General features: G+C 47.6%; 1 protein-coding gene across 2 annotated transcripts in view; it reads left to right on the forward strand.

Moving 5' to 3' along the window:
• TSNAXIP1 (translin associated factor X interacting protein 1) overlaps positions 1 to 21963 on the forward strand; it is a 485291-nt gene that overhangs the window by 210873 nt on the left and 252455 nt on the right. For both annotated transcript variants that reach the window (XM_063945278.1, XM_063945277.1), the window contains exon 7: positions 4173 to 4308. In XM_063945278.1, coding sequence (XP_063801348.1) covers positions 4173 to 4308 — 136 coding nt within the window. The remainder of the gene's footprint in view (positions 1 to 4172; positions 4309 to 21963) is intronic.

Raw genomic sequence — 21963 nt, forward strand, 5'->3', positions numbered from 1 at the left:
TCACTTCACATAAATATCCTGAAGCTAAGGGCCATTTACAATGCTCTAAGCTTAGCAAGACCTCTGCTTCAAGGTCAGCCGGTGTTGATCCAGTCGGACAACATCACGGCAGTCACCCACGTAAACAGACAGGGTGGCACAAGAAGCAGGAGGGCAATGGCAGAAGCTGCAAGGATTCTTCGCTGGGCGGAAAATCATGTGATAGCACTGTCAGCAGTATTCATTCCGGGAGTGGACAACTGGGAAGCAGACTTCCTCAGCACGACCTCCACCCGGGAGAGTGGGGACTTCACCCAGAAGTCTTCCACATGATTATAAACCGTTGGGAAAAACTCGACAGGTATTGCGCCAGGTCAAGGGACCCTCAGGCAATAGCTGTAGACGCTCTGGTAACACCGTGGGTGTACCAGTCAGTGTATGTGTTCCCTCCTCTGCCTCTCATACCCAAGGTACTGAGATTGATAAGATGGAGAGGAGTAAGCACTATATTCGTGGCTCCGGATTGGCCAAGAAGGACTTGGTAACCGGAACTTCAAGAGATGCTCACAGAGGATCCGTGGCCTCTACCTCTAAGAAGGGACCTGCTCCAGCAAGGACCCTGTCTGTTCCAAGACTTACCGCGGCTGCGTTTGACGGCATGGCGGTTGAACGCCGGATCCTGAAGGAAAAAAGGCATTCCGGATGAAGTCATCCCTATCCTGATCAAAGCCAGGAAGGATGTAACCGCAAAACATTATCACCGCATTGGGCGAAAATATGTTGCGGGGTGCGAGGCCAGTAAGGCCCGACGGAGGAAATTCAACTGGGTCGATTCCTACATTTCCTGCAAACAGGAGTGTCTATGGGCCTGAAATTGGGGTCCATTAAGGTTCAAATTCGGCCCTGTCAATTTTCTTCCAAAAAGAACTAGCTTCAGTCCCTGAAGTTCAGACGTTTGTAAAAGGGGTACTGCATATACAGCCTCCTTTTGTGCCTCCAGTGGCACTTTGGGATCTCAATGTAGTTTTTGGGTTCCAAAAGTCACATTGGTTTGAACCACTTAAATCTGTGGAGTTAAAATATCTCACATGGAAAGTGGTCATGCTGTTGGCCCTGGCCTGGGCCAGGCGCGTGTCAGAATTGGCGGCTTTATCCTGTAAAAGCCCTTATCTGATTTTCCATTCGGACAGGGCGGAATTGAGGACTCGTCCTCAGTTTCTCCCTAAGGTGGTTTCAGCGTTTCACCTGAACCAACCTATTGTGGTGCCTGCGGCTACTAGGGACTTGGAGGACTCCAAGTTGCTAGACGTTGTCAGGGCCCTGAAAATATATGTTTCCAGGACGGCTGGAGTCAGGAAATCTGACTCGCTGTTTATCCTGTATGCACCCAACAAGCTGGGTGCTCCTGCTTCTAAGCAGACTATTGCTCGTTGGATTTGTAGTACAATTCAGCTTGCACATTCTGTGGCAGGCCTGCCACAGCCAAAAATCTGTAAATGCCCACTCCACAAGGAAGGTGGGCTCATCTTGGGCGGCTGCCCGAGGGGTCTCGGCTTTACAACTTTGCCGAGCAGCTACTTGGTCAGGAGCAAATACGTTTGTAAAACTCTACAAAATTGATACCCTGGCTGAGGAGGACCTGGAGTTCTCTCATTTGGTGCTGCAGAGTCATCCGCACTCTCCCGCCCGTTTGGGAGCTTTGGTATAATCCCCATGGTCCTTACGGAGTCCCCAGCATCCACTTAGGACGTTAGAGAAAATAAGAATTTACTTACCGATAATTCTATTTCTCGTAGTCCGTAGTGGATGCTGGGCGCCCATCCCAAGTGCGGATTGTCTGCAATACTGGTACATAGTTATTGTTACCAAAAAATCGGGTTATTGCTGTAGTGAGCCATCTTTTCTAGAGGCTCCTCTGTTATCATGCTGTTAACTGGGTTCAGATCACAAGTTGTACGGTGTGATTGGTGTGGCTGGTATGAGTCTTACCCGGGATTCAAAATCCTTCCTTATTGTGTACGCTCGTCCGGGCACAGTATCCTAACTGAGGCTTGGAGGAGGGTCATGGGGGGAGGAGCCAGTGCACACCAGATAGTCCTAAAGCTTTCTTTAGATGTGCCCAGTCTCCTGCGGAGCCGCTATTCCCCATGGTCCTTACGGAGTCCCCAGCATCCACTACGGACTACGAGAAATAGAATTATCGGTAAGTAAATTCTTATTTTTTAAATTGTGTTAATTGCAGAGTGGTGTATATTACCCAAAGAATTCCGGGATCTTATTGAGAGGAGCAGCGGTTCCTTATTGTTTGTATTGGACACTAGCGAGATATAAGGAGTGGAGTGATTTTATCAAGTCCAAGTGTGGTATTAAATAACGGTGTGAAACATCTAGGAACAGCGCAGTGTTTGAACTGTTTGTATCTTGCTGTATATATATATATATATATATATATATATATATACACACATACACATATACACATATACACATATATATATATATATAGCAACATCTAGCTCCTTCCCTGCCTGCATCCACCCCAAGAATACCAATCACTTGTCCGCATCCCCCACCACAGCATAGACTCCCATGCCTGCATCCCCCAGGACAGTCTCCCCTGCCCGCACCCCCCTCAGAGTGGCAGCACAGATTCCCCTGCCCCCGCCTCCAGCAGCAGCTCCGGCAGCAGCACTATAGTGTCCTCTTCCTGCACCCCACTATCACCCGGCACCCCTAGCCCCCCGCGATCACCAGCTCCGGCGGCAGCACTATAGCGCCCCCTTCCTGCATTCTACCTTCTGGAATCCCCCAACACCCCTAATCCTTACAGTTACCTGCCCTCATGCCAAACCCTCCACTTTTATAAAAAAAAAAAAAAAGCACAGTTTTATTAAAATAAACATGCAAAAGCTTTTTGTTTCCTTTAAAAAAAAACACATTATTTATTCAAAACATGCAAAAGTAGGCAGGCACTGTCCGCCTACTTCGGTGACATCACAAGTGGTACAGAAGTTGGCAGGTTGGTTGGTCTGATGAAAAGTTGGTTAAGTGTGTGGAGCACTGATGAAAAGTTGGTTAGATGTGTGGAGCACTGTTTTAGTTGAACAGACAAGTTGGGTGGTTGGAAGTTTGGAGTGTTGGAGAAAAGTTGGTCTGAAGTTGGTCTGATGTATGGCTAGCATAAGGATGGAGAGGAGGAGGTGAGGCTGGAGAGACAGAGGGAGGAAGAGCGAAAAAAAATTGTGTGCCGGGCCAGAAGATTTCTGTTGCCAGCCCTGCTTTAAATAACATAACAGCAGTGTCAGCTTCATCCCATCAATAGAATGTGCTCTCAACATATTACTATATTGACTGTCAACAGGATGAAGATCAATTATTTGTATGTATCTCCTACTTCAAAGAAATGTGTAACAGCCATTACAAGGGTTTCTTATGAGCAATAAACATTATTCTGCTTATAAGGCCATGTACATGCCAACTATTGTTTGTTGTGATCATGTGTCCTACTAAAAGAGCTAACTCTCTTATCTGTTCTCTGGGTGTCCTTTGTTGAACCCAGCATCCAGAGTTATCTCTCTGTATGCCATCTTGCAGTTCTTATCTGCTAACTCTCTTATCTGTTCTCTGGGTGTCCTTTGTTGAAACCTGCATCCAGAGTTATCCCTCTGTATGCCATCTTGCAGTTCTTATCTGCTAACTCTCTTATCTGTTCTCTGGGTGTCCTTTGTTGAACCCAGCATCCATAGTTATCTCTCTGTATGCCATCTTGCAGTTCTTATCTGCTAACTCTCTTATCTGTTCTCTGGGTGTCCTTTGTTGAACCCAGCATCCAGAGTTATCCCTCTGTATGCCATCTTGCAGTTCTTATCTAAAGTTAAGTGGCCAGAATGATCCAGCCACAGTCACCTGCCAAGAACATCTATACCAAACACCCAGTAGTAAGTGGTTCCTGGTTCTGGTGCAGGAGCATGGTAGTGCTCTCCTCTAACTGGTGAACATTGGCCACTTGTAGTCAGTCTGTTGGGCAAATTGTTTACCATACCAGTGGCATGTTACTGATGGTAATTATTGGTGCAAATATACGCAAGTATCTGTATCTGCAGGATTTTATGAACGCCAAAGACTGGGGTTTTAATAAGTGCAATGAGCAGTGTCTGAATACTTATGGCTGCTTATACTTGTATTGTCCACAGATCTCCAAACTGCAGGAAGAGTTGGATAACACATTTTTAATGTACAGAAATGAATGTGATGCTCGTAAGCTTCTTATATCTGATATTAATGAGCTGAAGTATCAGCAAGAAGACTACAAGCTAAGTCAGGATCCTCGTAAGTTGTAGAATTCTCAGAAACTTGATGCATTTTTTAATATACTGTATGTTCTTAGTCTGCAATTAGCTTTTCTTGTTCAAGTGAATTCTTGGTCACAAGGTAGCGCGTTATACAAAAAGTAAAGGTGTCAATGAACTGATTCTAGTAAAATATTCACAACAACATGTTTCAGGTTCATGGACCAATCTTCAGCATGGTGCTAATATAATAATTGCAAATACAATATTTGGACAAGTCTGAGTGTCTGCTGACTCTTTTTACTAACATTTCTAGGTAGTACCATGAACCTTATCACGTGTAAATAAATAAATTGGTAGTACCGTGAACCTAATCATGTGTAAATAAATGAATTTAGATGGATAGGTACATTCTTAATGACACAGTTCTAATTATCAACTTTGAGTCCCTTTCATCTATAACACAAATTGTTAGGGGTGAAAAAATATATGTTAGATCTGTAACATCCACCTTAGTGATATTCACTGAGTTTTGTATATATACACATAAATCAATATAGGTATACTGCTTGTGGAATGCAATCAATTGTTCTTTAACTATTTCTTGATATACTGTACTAGCTGTTTATGATCACCTCCAATATAAATTCAATACAAAAGATCAGATACAGGAATTTGTGGTACAGGTAGTTGTAATCTCTCAAAGACAAATTGTTTCCAAGTCAAGAGAATAAATGACTTGGTTGTTGGTTTGTGATACTGGAGATTGCTTGTCATAATAAAACATTTTTTTTGCCACATACATATAACAGTTTCCCCAGGTCAAATCCATACAAAAGTCACCACATGTAATTCATTGTTAATTTGAATGGATGCCAGTCATATTGCCCATTTCTTTTTCATCCACTAGGGGTCACTGGAGTACTCTTGGGATATGGTCCGGGCGTAGCCGGGAATGGCACATTTAAATATTTAAATTAGTAACTGGTTACCCCCACCATACTCCCATAGAGACTCCAGTATTTTTCTGTGCCTCAGTCGGGAAGGTGCTAGTGGATGTCAGTTCCACAGAAAAACTTCAGGGTTTTTATTTTTTGATTTTTCTTTTTTATACTTATCCACATCCCTTCCCCCCTTCCAAAAAGGTGTGGGTCCGGGATAGTGGAAGCTGCTACACGCAGCTACTGGTGTGTCGGTCCTCTCTAAAAAGAGCACCCTCTCAGCCACGTGCGGACTACCTGCAGAATATATTTTTCTTTTTATTTTGGACTGCAGCCTCCGTCTGCACATGGAAGCAGGACGGCGCTTAGCAGAGAAGCCCCGTCATGGCCTCCACGGGTGGTGCAGGTACTGAGCGGTTAGGCAGCTCTCACTGCCGCCGCTCACTCACTTCTCTTACTATTATTTATATCATAACTGTTTATAATGATATTATCCTAAAGACTGCAAATCTGAATCATGGCTGTGGTCAGCCAAATACTGGCTTTGTTCACTGTTGTAAAGTAAGATGTGTTATACAATTGGTCAGCACATGGTGCTTATAAAACAGTATCTGTGGAGCACTGCAAGCATTGTGAGTTCAGGTCTCACCTGCAGCAGCTTTGCTTTATTCACTTAGCCACACCACACTGGATACGCCCAATCTCATCTGATCTTGGAAGCTAAGCAGTGTTGGGCCTGGTTAGTGCTTGATAGAATACCACCTGGGAATACAAGGTGCTGTAGGTATTTTTAATCTACAGCCACACCACACTGGATACGCCCAATCTCATCTGATCTTGGAAGCTAAGCAGTGTTGCATATTTGGGGTAATTCCAAGTTGATCGCAGCAGGAATGTCACAACTGAGGGCCTGAGCTGACAGGAGGCAGCCTCAGTTGTAGGGGCTGAGGTGTAGTGAAACCTGGGAGGTTGTATCAGACCCCTGGACATGTAAGTTACACGTAGAGAGATTGCCCGAAGGCGTGACCACGACAACCAAGATAAAAGTCAATGATGTTTATTTGACAAACTCCATGCAACACAGCAGTAATAAAAGAGAAACGTAAAATCAGCAGTAATATAACACAGTTCCTGGGTACTACAGGATGGCAATGGCCACAGGGCTCTGGTAGTATGGGTACAGTTCTTATTGACCTCTAGATGGAAAGTCCTTACCAGGCCCGACTGTAGTAATGGAGATAGCCCAGGATCATACTAGCTGATGTTCCATGGGAAGCTGGGCTGCTGTAGATAAAGTGGCTGCTGTGGGTACTGGTTGGAACCAGACAGATGTAGACACGGAGTGGATACTGGATGGAACCAGCCAAATAATAAATGAAGCTTGAGAGCGATGAAATACAAATGATAAATTAAGCTTGAGAACGGTGAAACATTAGTACCGGTGGTAAATGGAAATCTGCAGAAATGGTACCGGCACTTTAAGAAGAGCTGATCTCTGCTGGAAGCTAAATGCTGGAAGCAGGTGAAAATGTAGCTGGAAACAGATGAGTCCCAGAGGACTGGAGAGTCAGGCTGCACCGCAGGTGGTAGACTGGAGCGGGTCTCTTTAGTGGAAGCTTGGAGACAGGAACTGGAACCTGGAAAACAACCACAGGAGAGAGACAGACTGGAACTAGGTTTGACAACCAAAGCACTGACCATTTCCTGGCCCAGGCACAGGATACTTATACCTGCAGCAATGCAGGCATTGGCTGGGCAATTATGCAGATTTCCAGAGGCAGTGGATTGGTGGAACTGAGACATGTGATTGGATCCAACATGGCTGCGCCCATGTTAGAACTTGGAGGGAAAGCTGGTTTGGAAACCATGTGGAAACATAACAGTAATGGCGCCGCCGGCCGCAGAGGACAGGAGACGCCATGCAGGATTCAAACATGGCGCCGCTGTGACAGCGTCTCAGCGTGACAGGAGGGATATGCAGAATGTGGACACAGATGAGATCCGGCCTTGGAACGCTGAGCCAGCCTCAGGAGACATCTGAAAGGCAAGTAATGGCGTCCAGATACCCGGATCGTGACAGCACCCCCCCATTTAGGAGTGGCCCCAGGACACTTCTTAGGCTTTAGAGTAAACTTCGAGTGGAAATTCCGGACCAAGACAGGAGCATGGACATCTGAGGCATTGGTCCAAGAGCGTTCTTCAGGACCATAGCCCTTCCAGTCAATAAGATACTGCAACTGACCGTAACGGAAACGTGAGTCCAGAATCTTGGCCACCTCATACTAAACTCCCCGTTGAGTCTGAACTTTAGGAGCTGGAGGAAGTGCAGAATGAAACCGATTCAGGATCAGCGGTTTCAACAGGGAAACATGGAATGTCCTGGGTATTTTCAAGAAGGGAGGGAACTGGAGTCTGTAAGCAACGGGATTGATGACTTGTTCAATTTTAAAAGGACCGATGAAACGAGGTGCAAATTTCATGCTGGGAACTCTCAACCTCAAATTCTTCGTGGACAACCATACACGATCACCCACCTTGAGAGCAGGAATTGCTCTACGCTTCCTATCGGCAAACTTCTTGTACCTGAATGAGGCTTTAAGCAGAGCCGCGCGGACATTCTTCCAGTTATTTGAAAACTGACGCAAGGTGCCATCCACTGCTGGAACAGAAGTTGCTGGAAGCGGTTGGAATTCTGGAACTTTAGGGTGGAATCCATAGTTGATGAAGAATGGTGTTGAAGAAGATGAGGAATGGTATTGATTGTTGTGGCTAAACTCGGCCCAAGGAAGGAGTTGAACCCAGTCATCTTGGGAGGAAGACACATAAATCATAAATGCGGAGGAAGGCCTCCAAGTCCTGATTCACCCTCTCGGTCTGACCATTGGTCTGAGGATGGTAAGCTGTAGAAAACTTTAACTTGACTTGGAGGGCTTGACACAAACTTCGCCAAAATTTGGCTACGAATTGTACTCCACGATCGGAGATGATCTCTTCAGGAAGACCGTGAAGTCGGAAGATCTCTTGGATAAACACTTGAGCCAACTTGGAAGCTGACGGAAGACCGGTGAGGGGTATGAAATGTGCCATCTTGGTGAACCGGTCAACTACCACCCAGATGGTATTAAACTTGTTGCACATAGGCAGGTCTGTAACAAAGTCCATCGATAAATGGGTCCACGGTCGACGGGGAACAGATAATGGAACCAGTTGCCCTGCAGGCGACTGGCGGGAGACTTTGTGTTGGGCACACTTCGGGCAAGAAGCAATAAACTCCATGACGTCCTTCTTCAGAGTTGGCCACCAGTAGGACCTAGAAATAAATTCAAGGGTTTTCTGAATGCATGTATGTCCGGCAAAACGGGAAGCATGGGCCCAATGCATGAGCTTCTTCCTTAACACCGGCTTCACAAAACTTTTCCCTGGTGGAGGCGTAGAGTCCATCCCTACCGTGGAAAATGCCAACGGATTAATAATAGGATGCTTGTCCGCAGACTCCAACTCATTTTCTTGCTCCCATGAGCGGGAAAGGGCATCGGCCTTGCGATTCTGAGAACCCGGACAGAACTGGAGTTTAAAGTCAAACCTGGAAAAGAAAATTGCCCATCTGGCCTGACGAGGGTTAAGACATTGTGCACTTTTCAGATATAAAAGATTCTTGTGGTCGGTAAGTATAGTAATTGAATGAGAAGCTCCCTCCAACAGATATCTCCACTCCTCTAGAGCGAGCTTGATGGCTTGCAACTCCTGGTCGCCAATGGCATAGTTGCGCTCAGCTGGGGAGAACTTCCGGGAGAAGAAACTGCAAGGATGTAGATGGCCATCTTTAGCCCTCTGGGATAACACCGCTCCTACTCCAACGGAGGAGGCATCCACCTCTAAGATGAAAGGAGAGTCGATGTCGGGCTGTTTCAGAACTGGTGCAGAGATGAAACGTTGCTTTAGGAGATGAAAAGCTTGCGTAGCTTCTTCAGACCACTTGGACGGGTTAGCACCCTTCTTGGTTAATGCAGTGATAGGCGCCACAATGGTGGAAAAGTCTCGTATAAACTTTCTGTAATAATTGGCGAACCCTAAGAACCTCTGGACCCCTTTCAGTGTTAAGGGTATCGGACAATTCTGGATTGCTTGTAGTTTCTCAGGATCCATCTCTAGTCCGGAACCGGACACAATGTAACCTAGAAACGGAATGGATTTAACTTCAAAAACACATTTCTCCAATATGCAATAGAGATGATTGACACGGAGACGGGACAGAACCTCCTTTACCCAAAAACGATGTTCCTCTAGATTATTGGCAAAGATGAGGATATCATCTAGATATACCACGACATGGCGGTATAAGATGTCTCTGAAGATCTCATTGACTAAATGCTGGAAGACAGCTGGAGCGTTGCTCAATCCGAAGGGCATAACGAGGTACTCATAATGTCCATCACAGGTGTTAAAAGCGGTCTTTCACTCGTCACCCTCACGGATCCGGATGAGATTGTAGGCACCCCTCAAATCCAACTTTGTAAAGATGGTTGCTCCGCTGACTCTATCGAAGAGCTCTGTAATCAAAGGTAAAGGATACCGGTTCTTGACGGTAATGTCGTTCAGACCTCTGTAATCGATGCACGGTCGCAGACCACCGTCCTTCTTCTTAACGAAGAAGAAGCCTGCGCCAGCTGGAGAAGAAGAAGGTCGGATAAAACCTTTCGCCAGGTTCTCTTTGATGTACTCCTCCATGGAGTGCGTCTCAGGCAGAGACAACGGGTAAATTCGGCCTCGAGGTGGAACCTTCCCTGGAATGAGATCAATTGGGCAGTCCCATTCTCTATGAGGAGGAAGGATATCAGCAGAAGCCTTACTGAACACGTCCGTGTAGTCTTGATATGGAGGAGGTGGAACATCAGATGACCTGGGGAAAGAAGAACAAACAGGAAGCACAGGAGGGACCCCATGCTAGTATTTGCGTAGTCGTCCAGTCAATCGACAGATTGTGGAGACGGAGCCATGGAAGGCCCAAAACCACTGGATGTGTGGCTCTTGGAATCACTAGGAAGGAAATAAATTCTGCATGAAGAACTCCCACTCTCAGACGAACTGGTAGAGTCCTTAGAGAAATAACTGCGTCAAAAATCTTGCTGCCATCTACTGCAGTTAAGGAGATGGACGAAGGAAGTCTCTCGGTGGGTAGGGACCACCGTTTAACATAAGCTTCGGTTATGAAATTCCCAGCTGCTCCGGAATCAAGGAGGGCAATGACGTTCCTGTAACGTTGAGCAATTTGGAGCGAGACAGGGAGATTACAATCATGAGGAGATGGAGAGGAGATCATTACTCCTAGCCGGCCCTCTCCTTGGCGAGCTAGGATTTGGAGTTTCCCGGACGTTTGGGACAGGCATTGATAATGTGAGACGGAGCTGCACAATAGAGACAAAGAGACTCAGAGAGACGTCTTCGGCGCTCAACGGGAGATAGACGGGAACGGCCAATTTGCATGGGCTCATCCTTGGATGGAGACGGTTGACGAAGAGGAGGAGCATAAGATTTTGGAGCAGACGATCTTCCTCGCTCGGTTGCTCTCTCTCTGAAACGTAGATCAACCTTCGTGCAAAGAGAAATTAGCTCATCCAACTTAGAGGGCAAGTCTCTGGTAGCTAACTCATCCTTGATGCGTTCTGATAAGCCATGCCAGAATGCAGCATACAGGGCCTCGTCGTTCCATGCCAGTTCGGATGCCAGGATCTTGAACTGTATAAGATACTGTCCTACAGTACGCGATCCCTGGCGGAAACGGAGAATCTCAGATGAAGCTGAAGTTACCCGGCCTGGCTCGTCGAAGATACGCCTGAATATTGTTACAAAATCAGTATAGGAGGACAGCAGGGTATCAGACTTCTCCCATAACGGTGATGCCCAGTCAAGGGCTGAGCCACTGAGAAGAGAAATAATGTAGGCAATTTTAGTACGATCACTGGGGAAATTGCCAGGTTGTAGCTCAAAATGGATCTCACACTGGTTGAGAAATCCCCTGCAGAATCTTGGAGATCCGTCAAATTTTGCTGGCGTTGGAAGATGAAGACGTGGAGCAGAAATGGGTAAGGTCGGTGAGGTTACAGCTGGAGTCACTGTGGGTGACGCACCGGAAGCGCCTGATCCACGGAGGGTTGTCTGAATCCCATCCAGCCGAGTAGAGAGATCCTGGAGACAGCGGATGATGTGGCCCTGTGCAGCCTCCTGATGTTCTAGTCTGGCTGCCAGTTCTTGCATCGGCCTGGCCGCTTGATCCTGGTCTCCGGCTGGATTCATATGGTCAGTGCTTACTGTCACAACTGAGGGCCTGAGCTGACGGGAGGCAGCCTCAGTTGTAGGGGCTGAGGTGTAGTGAAACCTGGGAGGTTGTATCAAACCCCTGGACATGTAAGTTACACGTAGAGAGATTGCCCGAAGGCGTGACCACGACAACCAAGATAAAAGTCAATTATGTTTATTTGACAAACTCCATGCAACACAGCAGTAATAAAAGAGAAACGTAAAATCAGCAGTAATATAACACAGTTCCTGGGTACTACAGGATGGCAATGGCCACAGGGCTCTGGTAGTATGGGTACAGTTCTTATTGACCTCTAGATGGAAAGTCCTTACCAGGCCCGACTGTAGTAATGGAAAAAGCCCAGGATCATACTAGCTGATGTTCCATGGGAAGCTGGGCTGCTGTAGATAAAGTGGCTGCTGTGGGTACTGGTTGGAACCAGACAGATGTAGACACGGAGTGGATACTGGATGGAACCAGCCAAATAATAAATGAAGCTTGAGAGCGATGAAATACAAATGATAAATGAAGCTTGAGAACGGTGAAATATTAGTACCGGTGGTAAATGGAAATCTGCAGAAATGGTAGCGGCACTTTAAGAAGAGCTGATCTCTGCTGGAAGCTAAATGCTGGAAGCAGGTGAATCTGTAGCTGGAAACAGATGAGTCCCAGAGGACTGGAGAGTCAGGCTGCACCACAGGTGGTAGACTGGAGCGGGTCTCTTTAGTGGAAGTTTGGAGACAGGAACTGGAACCTGGAAAACAACCACAGGAGAGAGACAGACTGGAACTAGGTTTGACAACCAAAGCACTGACCATTTCCTGGCCCAGGCACATCCTGTGCCTGCAGCAATGCAGGCATTGGCTGGGCAATTATGCAGATTTCCAGAGGCAGTGGATTGGTGGAACTGAGACATGTGATTGGATCCAACATGGCTGCGCCCATGTTAGAACTTGGAGGGAAAGCTGGTTTGGAAACCATGTGGAAACATAACAGTAATGGCGCCGCCGGCCGCAGAGGACAGGAGACGCCATGCAGGATTCAAACATGGCGCCGCTGTGACAGCGTCTCAGCGTGACAGGAGGGATATGCAGAATGTGGACACAGATGAGATCTGGCCTTGGAACGCTGAGCCAGCCTCAGGAGACATCTGAAAGGCAAGTAATGGCGTCCAGATACCAGGATCGTGACAGCGAATTTTTTTAGCAATTGGGCAAAACCATGTGCACTGCAGGGGAGGCAGATATAATATGTGCAGAAAGAGTTAGATTTGGGTGGGTTATTTTGTTTCTGTGCAGGGTAAATACTGGCTGCTTTATTTTTACACTGCAAATTAGATTGCAGATTGAACACACCCCAACCAAATCTAACTCTCTCTGTACATGTTATATCTGCCTCCCCTGCAGTGCACATGGTTTTGCCCAACTGCTAAAAAAATTCCTGCTGCGATCAACTTGGAATTACCCCCATTGTTCTGCCATCTGGGAGGATACTGGTGATCCAACTAGATTGCATACTAATGCATGCTAGTTTAACTGTTAAATATACATTCTGGTTAGCTCAGTAGGTACAGTTTGGGCTTACACATCAATATAAACCTACCATAGGTTTTACAGTCATGATAGCTCCCCAGAGCCCGCTCCCGGCGCTGGCCACTAGATAGGGCCCATTAACTAAGCTGCGGTTAAGCAGCAGACATCTCAGGTTTTTAAGCCTGTGAGAGGTCACATTAAGGGGTAAATTTACTAAGATTCGTATTTTCCCGTTTCAGGTCAAAGTTCAATCACGAATGACATCGAAAGTGTAAAACTGCAACTTTTTGAATTGATTACGACTAATTTACTAAGCTGTCGTATTCGGGTTTTTCTTTTCTTCCGATGTCGATGTCATTCGTGTTTTTTTTTATATTTTTACGGCAGTGATTAGCAAAACACTGCCGACTTTTTTTACAATCAATCTCGGCCGGATCTGTGTGATCCGTGCTGGGGTTTATTTTTTTTTTTTTTTTAATTAAACACTGTAAAATAATAAAAAAAAATGCGTGGGGTCCCCCCTCCTAAGCATAACCAGCCTCGGGCTCTTTGAGCCGATCCTGGTTGCAAAAATATGGGGGAAAAAATGACAGGGGTTCCCCCATATTTAAGCAACCAGCATCGGGCTCTGCGCCTGGTCCTGGTCCCAAAAATACGGGGGACAAAAAGAGTAGGGGTCCCCCGTATTTTTAAAACCAGCACCGGGCTCCACTAGCTGGACAGATAATGCCACAGCCGGGGGTCACTTTTATATAGTGCCCTGCGGCCGTGGCATCAAAAATCCAACTAGTCACTCCTGGCCGGGGTACCCTGGGGGAGTGGGGACCCCTTCAATCAAGGGGTCCCCCCCCCCAGCCACCCAAGGGCCAGGGGTGAAGCCCAAGGCTGTCCCCCCCCATCCAATGGGCTGCGGATGGGGAGGCTGATAGCCTTTGTTGTAAAAGAAAAGATATTGTTTTTAGTAGCAGTACTACAAGTCCCAGCAAGCCTCCCCCGCATGCTGGTACTTGGAGAACCACAAGTACCAGCATGCGGCGGAAAAACTGGCCCGCTGGTACCTGTAGTTCTATTACTAAAAAAATACCCAAAAAAAGACAAGACACACACACCGTGAAAGTATAATTTTATTACATACATACACACATACATACATACTTACCTTATGTTCCCACGCAGGTCGGTCCTCTTCTCCAGTAGAATCCAAGGGGTACCTGTTGAAGAAATTATACTCACGAGATCCAGGGGTCCAGGGTCCTCGGGGAATCCAGGTGTAATCCACGTACTTGAAAAAAATAACAAAACGGACACTCGAGCCACGCACTAAAAGGGGACCCATGTTTGCACATGGATCCCCTTTTTCCGACTGCCAGAAACCCACTCTGACTGATGTCTAAGTGGGTTTCTTCAGCCAATCAGGGAGTGCCACGTTGTAGCACTCTCCTGATCGGCTGTGTGCTCCTGTCCTAACTGACAGGCAGCACACGGCAGTGTTACAATGTAGCGCCTATGCGCTCCATTGTAACCAATGCTGGGAACTTTCTTGCTCAGCGGTGACGTCACTTTAGGTCAACCGCAGGGCAGAAAGTTCCCATCATTGGTTACAATGTAGCGCATAGGCGCTACATTGTAACACTGCCGTGTGCTGCCTGTCAGTGAGGACAGGAGCACACAGCTGATCAGGAGAGTGCTACAACGTGGCGCTCCCTGATTGGCTGAAGAAACCCACTTAGACAGAAGTCAAAGTGGGTTTCTGGCATTCGTGGAAAGGTGACCCATGTGCAAACATGGGTCCCCTTTCAGTTCGTGGTCGGGACACCGTTTTGTTATTTTTTTCAAGTACGTGGATTACCCCTGGATTTCCCGAGGAGCCTGGACCCCTGGATCTCGTGAGTATAATTTCTTCAACAGGTACCCCTTGGATTCTACTGGAGAAGAGGACCGACCTGCGTGGGAACTTAAGGTAAGTATGTATGTATGTGTGTATGTATGTAATAAAATTATACTTTCACGGTGTGTGTGTCTTGTCTTTTTTTGGGTATTTTTTTAGTAGTAGTACTACAGGTACCAGCGGGCCCGTTTTTCCGTCGCATGCTGGTACTTGTGGTTCTCCAAGTACCAGCATGCGGGGGAGGCTTGCTGGGCCTTGTAGTACTGCTACTAAAAACAATATCTTTTCTTTTACAACAAAGGCTATCAGCCTCCCCATCCGCAGCCCATTGGATGGGGGGGGACAGCCTCGGGCTTCACCCCTGGCCCTTGGGTGGCTGGGGGGGGGGGACCCCTTGATTGAAGGGGTCCCCACTCCCCCAGGGTACCCCGGCCAGGAGTGACTAGTTGGATTTTTGATGCCACGGCCGCAGGGCACTATATAAAAGTGACCTCCGGCTGTGGCATTATCTGTCCAGCTAGTGGAGCCCGGTGCTGGTTTTAAAAATACGGGGGACCCCTACTCTTTTTGTCCCCCGTATTTTTGGGACCAGGACCAGGCGCAGAGCCCGATGCTGGTTGCTTAAATATGGGGGAACCCCTGTCATTTTTTTTCCCATATTTCTCCAACCAGGATCGGCTCAAAGAGCCCGAGGCTGGTTATGCTTAGGAGGGGGGACCCCACGCAATTTTTTTTGAAAAAATAAGCACTTTCCCACCCCTTCCCACTGATATACATGCACGGATCTCATGGATCCGTGCATGCCTATCCAATCACGAATTAAAAAAAAAGGTCTGTTTTTTTTTAGCACTTTTTTACGAGTTGTAATTTTTCACGGCAGTGTTTGTTTGTTTTTTGCTTTGCACTTCTTAGTAAATGACCGAGATTCATACTTAAACAGCCGCGTTTTGACCGATGGTGTATTCATTCGTAATTTTTTACTTGGACTTGCAAAAAATTACGAATGCCCTTATCTCTGCCGTGATTAGTGTTTAGTAAATTACCGAGATGACACTTTGATGAAAAAACGGCATCTCGGTCAAAATCGGGAGCATAGTAAATTTCCCCCTTAGTTTCAGACCTCTAAGAATTATTATACCTCTGAATCAGGATATATCTGGATATATGTATATGGGTATATAATATGTAAATGTGTGTGTGTGTGTGTATATATATATATATATATATATATATATATATATATATATATTTCTCTGACGTCCTAGTGGATGCTGGGAACTCCGTAAGGACCATGGGGAATAGCGGCTCCGCAGGAGACTGGGCACAACTAAAGAAAGCTTTAGGACTACCTGGTGTGCACTGGCTCCTCCCTCTATGACCCTCATCCAGACCTCAGTTAGAATCTTGTGCCCGGCTGAGCTGGATGCACACTAGGGGCTCTCCTGAGCTCCTAGAAAAAGAAAGTATATTTTAGGTTTTTTATTTTCAGTGAGATCTGCTGGCAACAGACTCACTGCTACGAGGGACTAAGGGGAGAAGAAGCGAACCTACCTGATTGGAGCTAGTTTGGGCTTCTTAGGCTACTGGACACCATTAGCTCCAGAGGGATCGAACACAGGACCCGACCTCGATCGTTTGGTCCCGGAGCCGCGCCGCCGTCCCCCTTACAGAGCCAGAAGCATGAAGATGGTCCTGAAAATCGGCGGCAGAAGACTTCGGTCTTCAACAAGGTAGCGCACAGCACTGCAGCTGTGCGCCATTGCTCCTCATGCACACCTCACACTCCGGTCACTGATGGGTGCAGGGCGCTGGGGGGGGGACGCCCTGAGCAGCAATATTAACACCTTGTCTGGCAAAATAACACAATATATAGTCCTAGAGGCTATATATGTGTAAAATACCCTGCCAGGATCCATAAAAAAGCGGGAGAAAGTCCGCCGAAAAAGGGGCGGGGCTATCTCCCTCAGCACACTGGCGCCATTTTCTCTTCACAGTGCAGCTGGAAGACAGCTCCCCAGGCTCTCCCCTGTAGTTTTCAGGCTCAAAGGGTTAAAAAGAGAGGGGGGGCACCAAATTTAGGCGCAAATATGTGTATTATAGCAGCTATAAGGGAAAAATCACTGTGGGTAGTGTGAATCCCTGCATTATATAGCGCTCTGGTGTGTGCTGGCATACTCTCTCTCTGTCTCCCCAAAGGACTTTGTGGGGTCCTGTCCTCAGTCAGAGCATTCCCTGTGTGTGTGCGGTGTGTCGGTACGGCTGTGTCGACATGGTTGATGAGGAGGCTTATGTGGAGGCGGAGCAGATGCCGATAAATGTGATGTCGCCCCCTGTGGGGCCGACACCAGAGTGGATGGATAGGTGGAAGGTATTAACCGACAGTGTCAACTCCTTACATAAAAGGCTGAATGACGTAACAGCTGTGGGACAGCCGGCTTCTCAGCCCGCGCCTGCCCAGGCGTCTCAAAGGCCATCAGGGGCTCAAAAACGCCCGCTACCTCAGATGGCAGACACAGATGTCGACACGGAGTCTGACTCCAGTGTCGACGAGGTTGAGACATATACACAATCCACTAGGAACATCCGTTGCATGATCTCGGCAATGAAAAATGTGTTATACATTTCTGACATTAACCCAGGTACCAAAAAAAAGGGGTTTTATGTTTGGGGAGAAAAAGCAGACAGTGTTTTGTTCCCCCATCAGATGAGTGAATGAAGTGTGTGAAGAAGCGTGGGTTCCCCCGATAAGAAACTGGTAATTTCTAAAAAGTTACTGATGGCGTACCCTTTCCCGCCAGAGGATAGGTCACGTTGGGAGATATCCCCTAGGGTGGATAAGGCGCTCGCACGTTTGTCAAAAAGGTGGCACTGCCGTCTTAGGATACGGCCACTTTGAAGGAGCCTGCTGATAAAAAGCAGGAGGCTATCCTGAAGTCTGTATATACACACTCAGGTACTATACTGAGACCTGCAATTGCCTTCAGCATGGATAGTGCTGCTGCAGCGTGGTCTATTACCCTGTCAGGACAGGGATACTATTTGCTAACCATAGAGCATATTAAAGACTTCGTCTTATATATGAGGGATGCACAGAGGGATATTTGCCGGCTGGCATCCAGAATTAATGCAATGTCCATTCTGCCAGGAGGGTATTAGGGACCCGGCAGTGGACAGGCGATGCTGACTTCAGAAGGCACATGAAGATTCTGCCTTATATGGGTGAGGAATTGTTTGGGAATGGTCTCTGGGACCTCGTATCCACAGCAACAGCTGGGAAGGAAAATATTTACCCCAAGTTTCCTCACAGCCTAAGAAAGCACCGTATTATAAGGTACAGTCCTTTCGGCTTCAGAAAAGCAAGCGGGTCAAAGGCGCTTCCTTTCTGCACAGAGACAAGGGAAGAGGGAAAAAGCTGCACCAGACAGCCAGTTCCCAGGATCAAAAATCTTCCCCCGCTTCCTCTGAGTCCGCTGCATGACGCTGGGGCTCCACAGGTGGAGCCCGGTGCTGTGGGGGCGCGTCTCGGGAACTTCAGCGACCAGTGGGCTCGCTCACAGGTGGATCCCTGGGTTCTGCAAATAGTATCACAGGGATACAAGCTGGAGTTCGAGGCGACTCCCCCTCGCCGTTACCTCAAATCAGCCTTGCCTGCTGCCCTCGAGGAGAGGTAGTACTGGCGGCAATTCACAAGCTGTACTTCCAGCAGGTGATAATCAAGGTACCCCTCCTTCAACAAGGACGGGGTTACTATTCCACAATGTTTGTGCTACCGAAACCAGACGGTTCGGTGAGACCCATGCTAAAATTGAAATCCTTGAACACTTATAGACGAAGGTTCAAGTTCAAAATGGAATCGCTCAGGGCGGTTATTGCAAGCCTGGACGAAGGGGATTACATGGTATCACTGGACATCAAGGATGCTTACCTGCATGTCCCCATTTACCCTCCTCACCAGGAGTACCTCAAAATTGTGGTACAGGACTGTCATTACCAATTCCAGACGTTGCCGTTGGTCTGTCCCCGGCACCGAGGGTATTTACCAAGGTAATGGCCGAAATGATGATACTCCTTCGAAAAAAGGGAGTTATAATTATCCCGTACTTGGACGATCTCCTTATAAAGGCGAGGTCCAGGGAACAGTTGTTCGTCGGAGTAGCCCTATCTCGGGAAGTGCTACAACAGCACGGCTGGATTCTGAATAGTCCAAAGTCGCAGCTGGTTCCTACGACGCGTCTACTGTTCCTGAGTATGGTTCTCGACACAGAACAGGAAAAAGGGTTTCTCCCGGAGGAGAAGGTCAAGGAATTGTCATCTCTAGTCAGAGACCTCCTAATACAAATACAGGTGTCGGTGCATCAATGCACGCGAGTCCTGGGAAAGATGGTAGCTTCTTACGAAGAAATTCCATTCGGTAGGTTCCATGCAAGGATCTTCCAGTGGGATCTGTTGGACAAGTGGTCCGGGTCGCATCTTCAGATGCATCGGCTGATAACCCTGTCTCCAAGGGCCAGGGTGTCGCTGTTGTGGTGGCTGCAGAGTGCTCATCTTCTAGAGGGCCGCAGATTCGGCATACAGGACTGGGTCCTGGTGACCACAGATGCCAGCTTTCGAGGCTGGGGGGGCAGTCACACAGGGAAGAAACTTCCAAGGATTATGGTCAAGTCAGGAGACTTCTCTACACATAAATATTCTGGGACTAAGGGCCATTCACAATGCCCTAAGTCAGGCTAGACCCCTGCTTCAACACCAGCCGGTGCTGATCCAGTCAGACAACATCACGGCCGTCGCCCATGTAAACTAGCAGGGCGGCACAAGAAGCAGGATGGTGATGGCAGAAGCCACAAGGATTTTCCGATGGGCGGAAAATCATGTGTTAGCACTGTCAGCAGTGTTCATTCCCGGAGTGGGCAACTGGGAAGCAGACTTTCTCAGCAGGCACGACCTCCACCCGGGAGAGTGGGGACTTCATCCAGAAGTCTTCAAAATGATTGTACACCATTGGGAAAGGCCACAGGTGGACATGATGGCGTCCCGCCTCAACAAAAAGCTAAAAAGATATTGCGCCAGGTCAAGGGACCCTCAGGCGATAGCTGTGGACGCTCTGGTAACACCGTGGGTGTACCAGTCGGTGTATGGGTTCCTTCCTTCCTTTGCCTCTCATACCCAAGGTATTGAGAATACTAAGAAGGAGAAAAGTAAGAACTATACTCGTGGTTCCGGATTGGCCAAGAAGAGCTTGGTACCCAGAACTTCAAGAAATGATCTCAGAGGACCCATGGCCTCTGTCGCTCAGACAGGACCTGCTGCAGCAGGGGCCCTGCCTGTTCCAAGACTTACCACGGCTGTGTTTGACGGCATGGCGGTTGAACACCGGATCCTAAAGGAAAAAGGCATTCCGGAGGAAGTCATTCCTACGCTGATTAAGGCTAGGAAAGATGTGATCGCAAAATATTATCACCGCATATGGCAAAAATATGTTGCTTGGTGTGAGGCCAGGAAGGCCCCAACGGAGGAATTTCAACTGGGTCGATTTCTGCACTTCCTACAGTCAGGAGTGACTACGGGCCTAAAATTGGGTTACGTTAAGGTCCAGATTTCGGCTCTGTACATTTTCTTCCAAAAAGAACTGGCTTCACTGCCTGAAGTTCAGACTTTTGTTAAGGGAGTGCTGCATATTCAGCCCCCGTTTGTGCCTCTAGTGGCACCGTGGGATCTCAACGTGGTGTTGGATTTCGTGAAGTCGCATTGGGTTGAGCCACTTAAATCCGTAGAGCTAAAATACCTCACGTGGAAAGTGGTCATGCGGTTGGCCTTGGCGTCGGCCAGGTGTGTATCAGAATTGGCGGTTTTGTCATGCAAAAGCCCTTATCTGATCTTCATATGGATAGGGCGGAATTGAGGACTCGTTCCCAATTCCTTCCTAAGGTGGTATCAGCTTTTCATGTGAACCAACCTATTGTGGTGCCTGCGGTTACGTGGGACTTGGAGGACTCCAAGTTACTGGACGTAGTCAGGGCCCTGAAAATATATGTTTCCAGGACGGCTGGAGTCAGGAAAACTGACTCGCTATTTATCCTGTATGCACCCAACAAGCTGGGTGCTCCTGCTTCTAAGCAGACTATTGCTCGCTGGATCTGTAGCACGATTCAACTTGCACATTCTGCGGCTGGACTGCCGCACCCTAAATCTGTAAAAGCCCATTCCACAAGGAAAGTGGGCTCTTCTTGGGCGGCTGCCCGAGGGGTCTCGGCTTTACAACTTTGCCGAGCTGTTACTTGGTCGGGTTCAAACATTTTTGCAAAAGTCTACAAGTTTGATACCCTGGCTGAGGAGGACCTTGAGTTTGCTCATTCGGTGCTGCAGAGTCATCCGCACTCTCCCGCCCGTTTGGGAGCTTTGGTATAATCCCCATGGTCCTTACGGAGTTCCCAGCATCCACTAGGACGTCAGAGAAAATAAGATTTTACTCACCGGTAAATCTATTTCCCGTAGTCCGTAGTGGATGCTGGGCGCCCATCCCAAGTGCGGATTGTCTGCAATACTTGTATATAGTTATTGTTAACTAAAGGGTTATTGTTGAGCCATCCGTTGAGAGGCTCAGTTATATTTCATACTGTTAACTGGGTATAGTATCACGAGTTATACGGTGTGATTGGTGTGGCTGGTATGAGTCTTACCTGGGATTCAAAATCCTTCCTTATTGTGTCAGCTCTTCCGGGCACAGTATCCTAACTGAGGTCTGGAGGAGGGTCATAGAGGGAGGAGCCAGTGCACACCAGGTAGTCCTAAAGCTTTCTTTAGTTGTACCCAGTCTCCTGCGGAGCCGCTATTCCCCATGGTCCTTACGGAGTTCCCAGCATCCACTACGGACTACGAGAAATAGATTTACCGGTGAGTAAAATTTTATTTTACAGTGGTCGAAGTGGGGCGGTATACGGCGGTATGGTATACCGCCACTTCTTACACTGACCCGGAAATGAGGAAATTAAAGTGCAGCAGGAGGCGAGGGAAGTGGCTATCCTGCTGCACATGTTGC

The sequence above is a fragment of the Pseudophryne corroboree genome, chromosome 11 (assembly GCF_028390025.1).
Source record: "Pseudophryne corroboree isolate aPseCor3 chromosome 11, aPseCor3.hap2, whole genome shotgun sequence".
NCBI lineage: Eukaryota > Metazoa > Chordata > Amphibia > Anura > Myobatrachidae > Pseudophryne > Pseudophryne corroboree.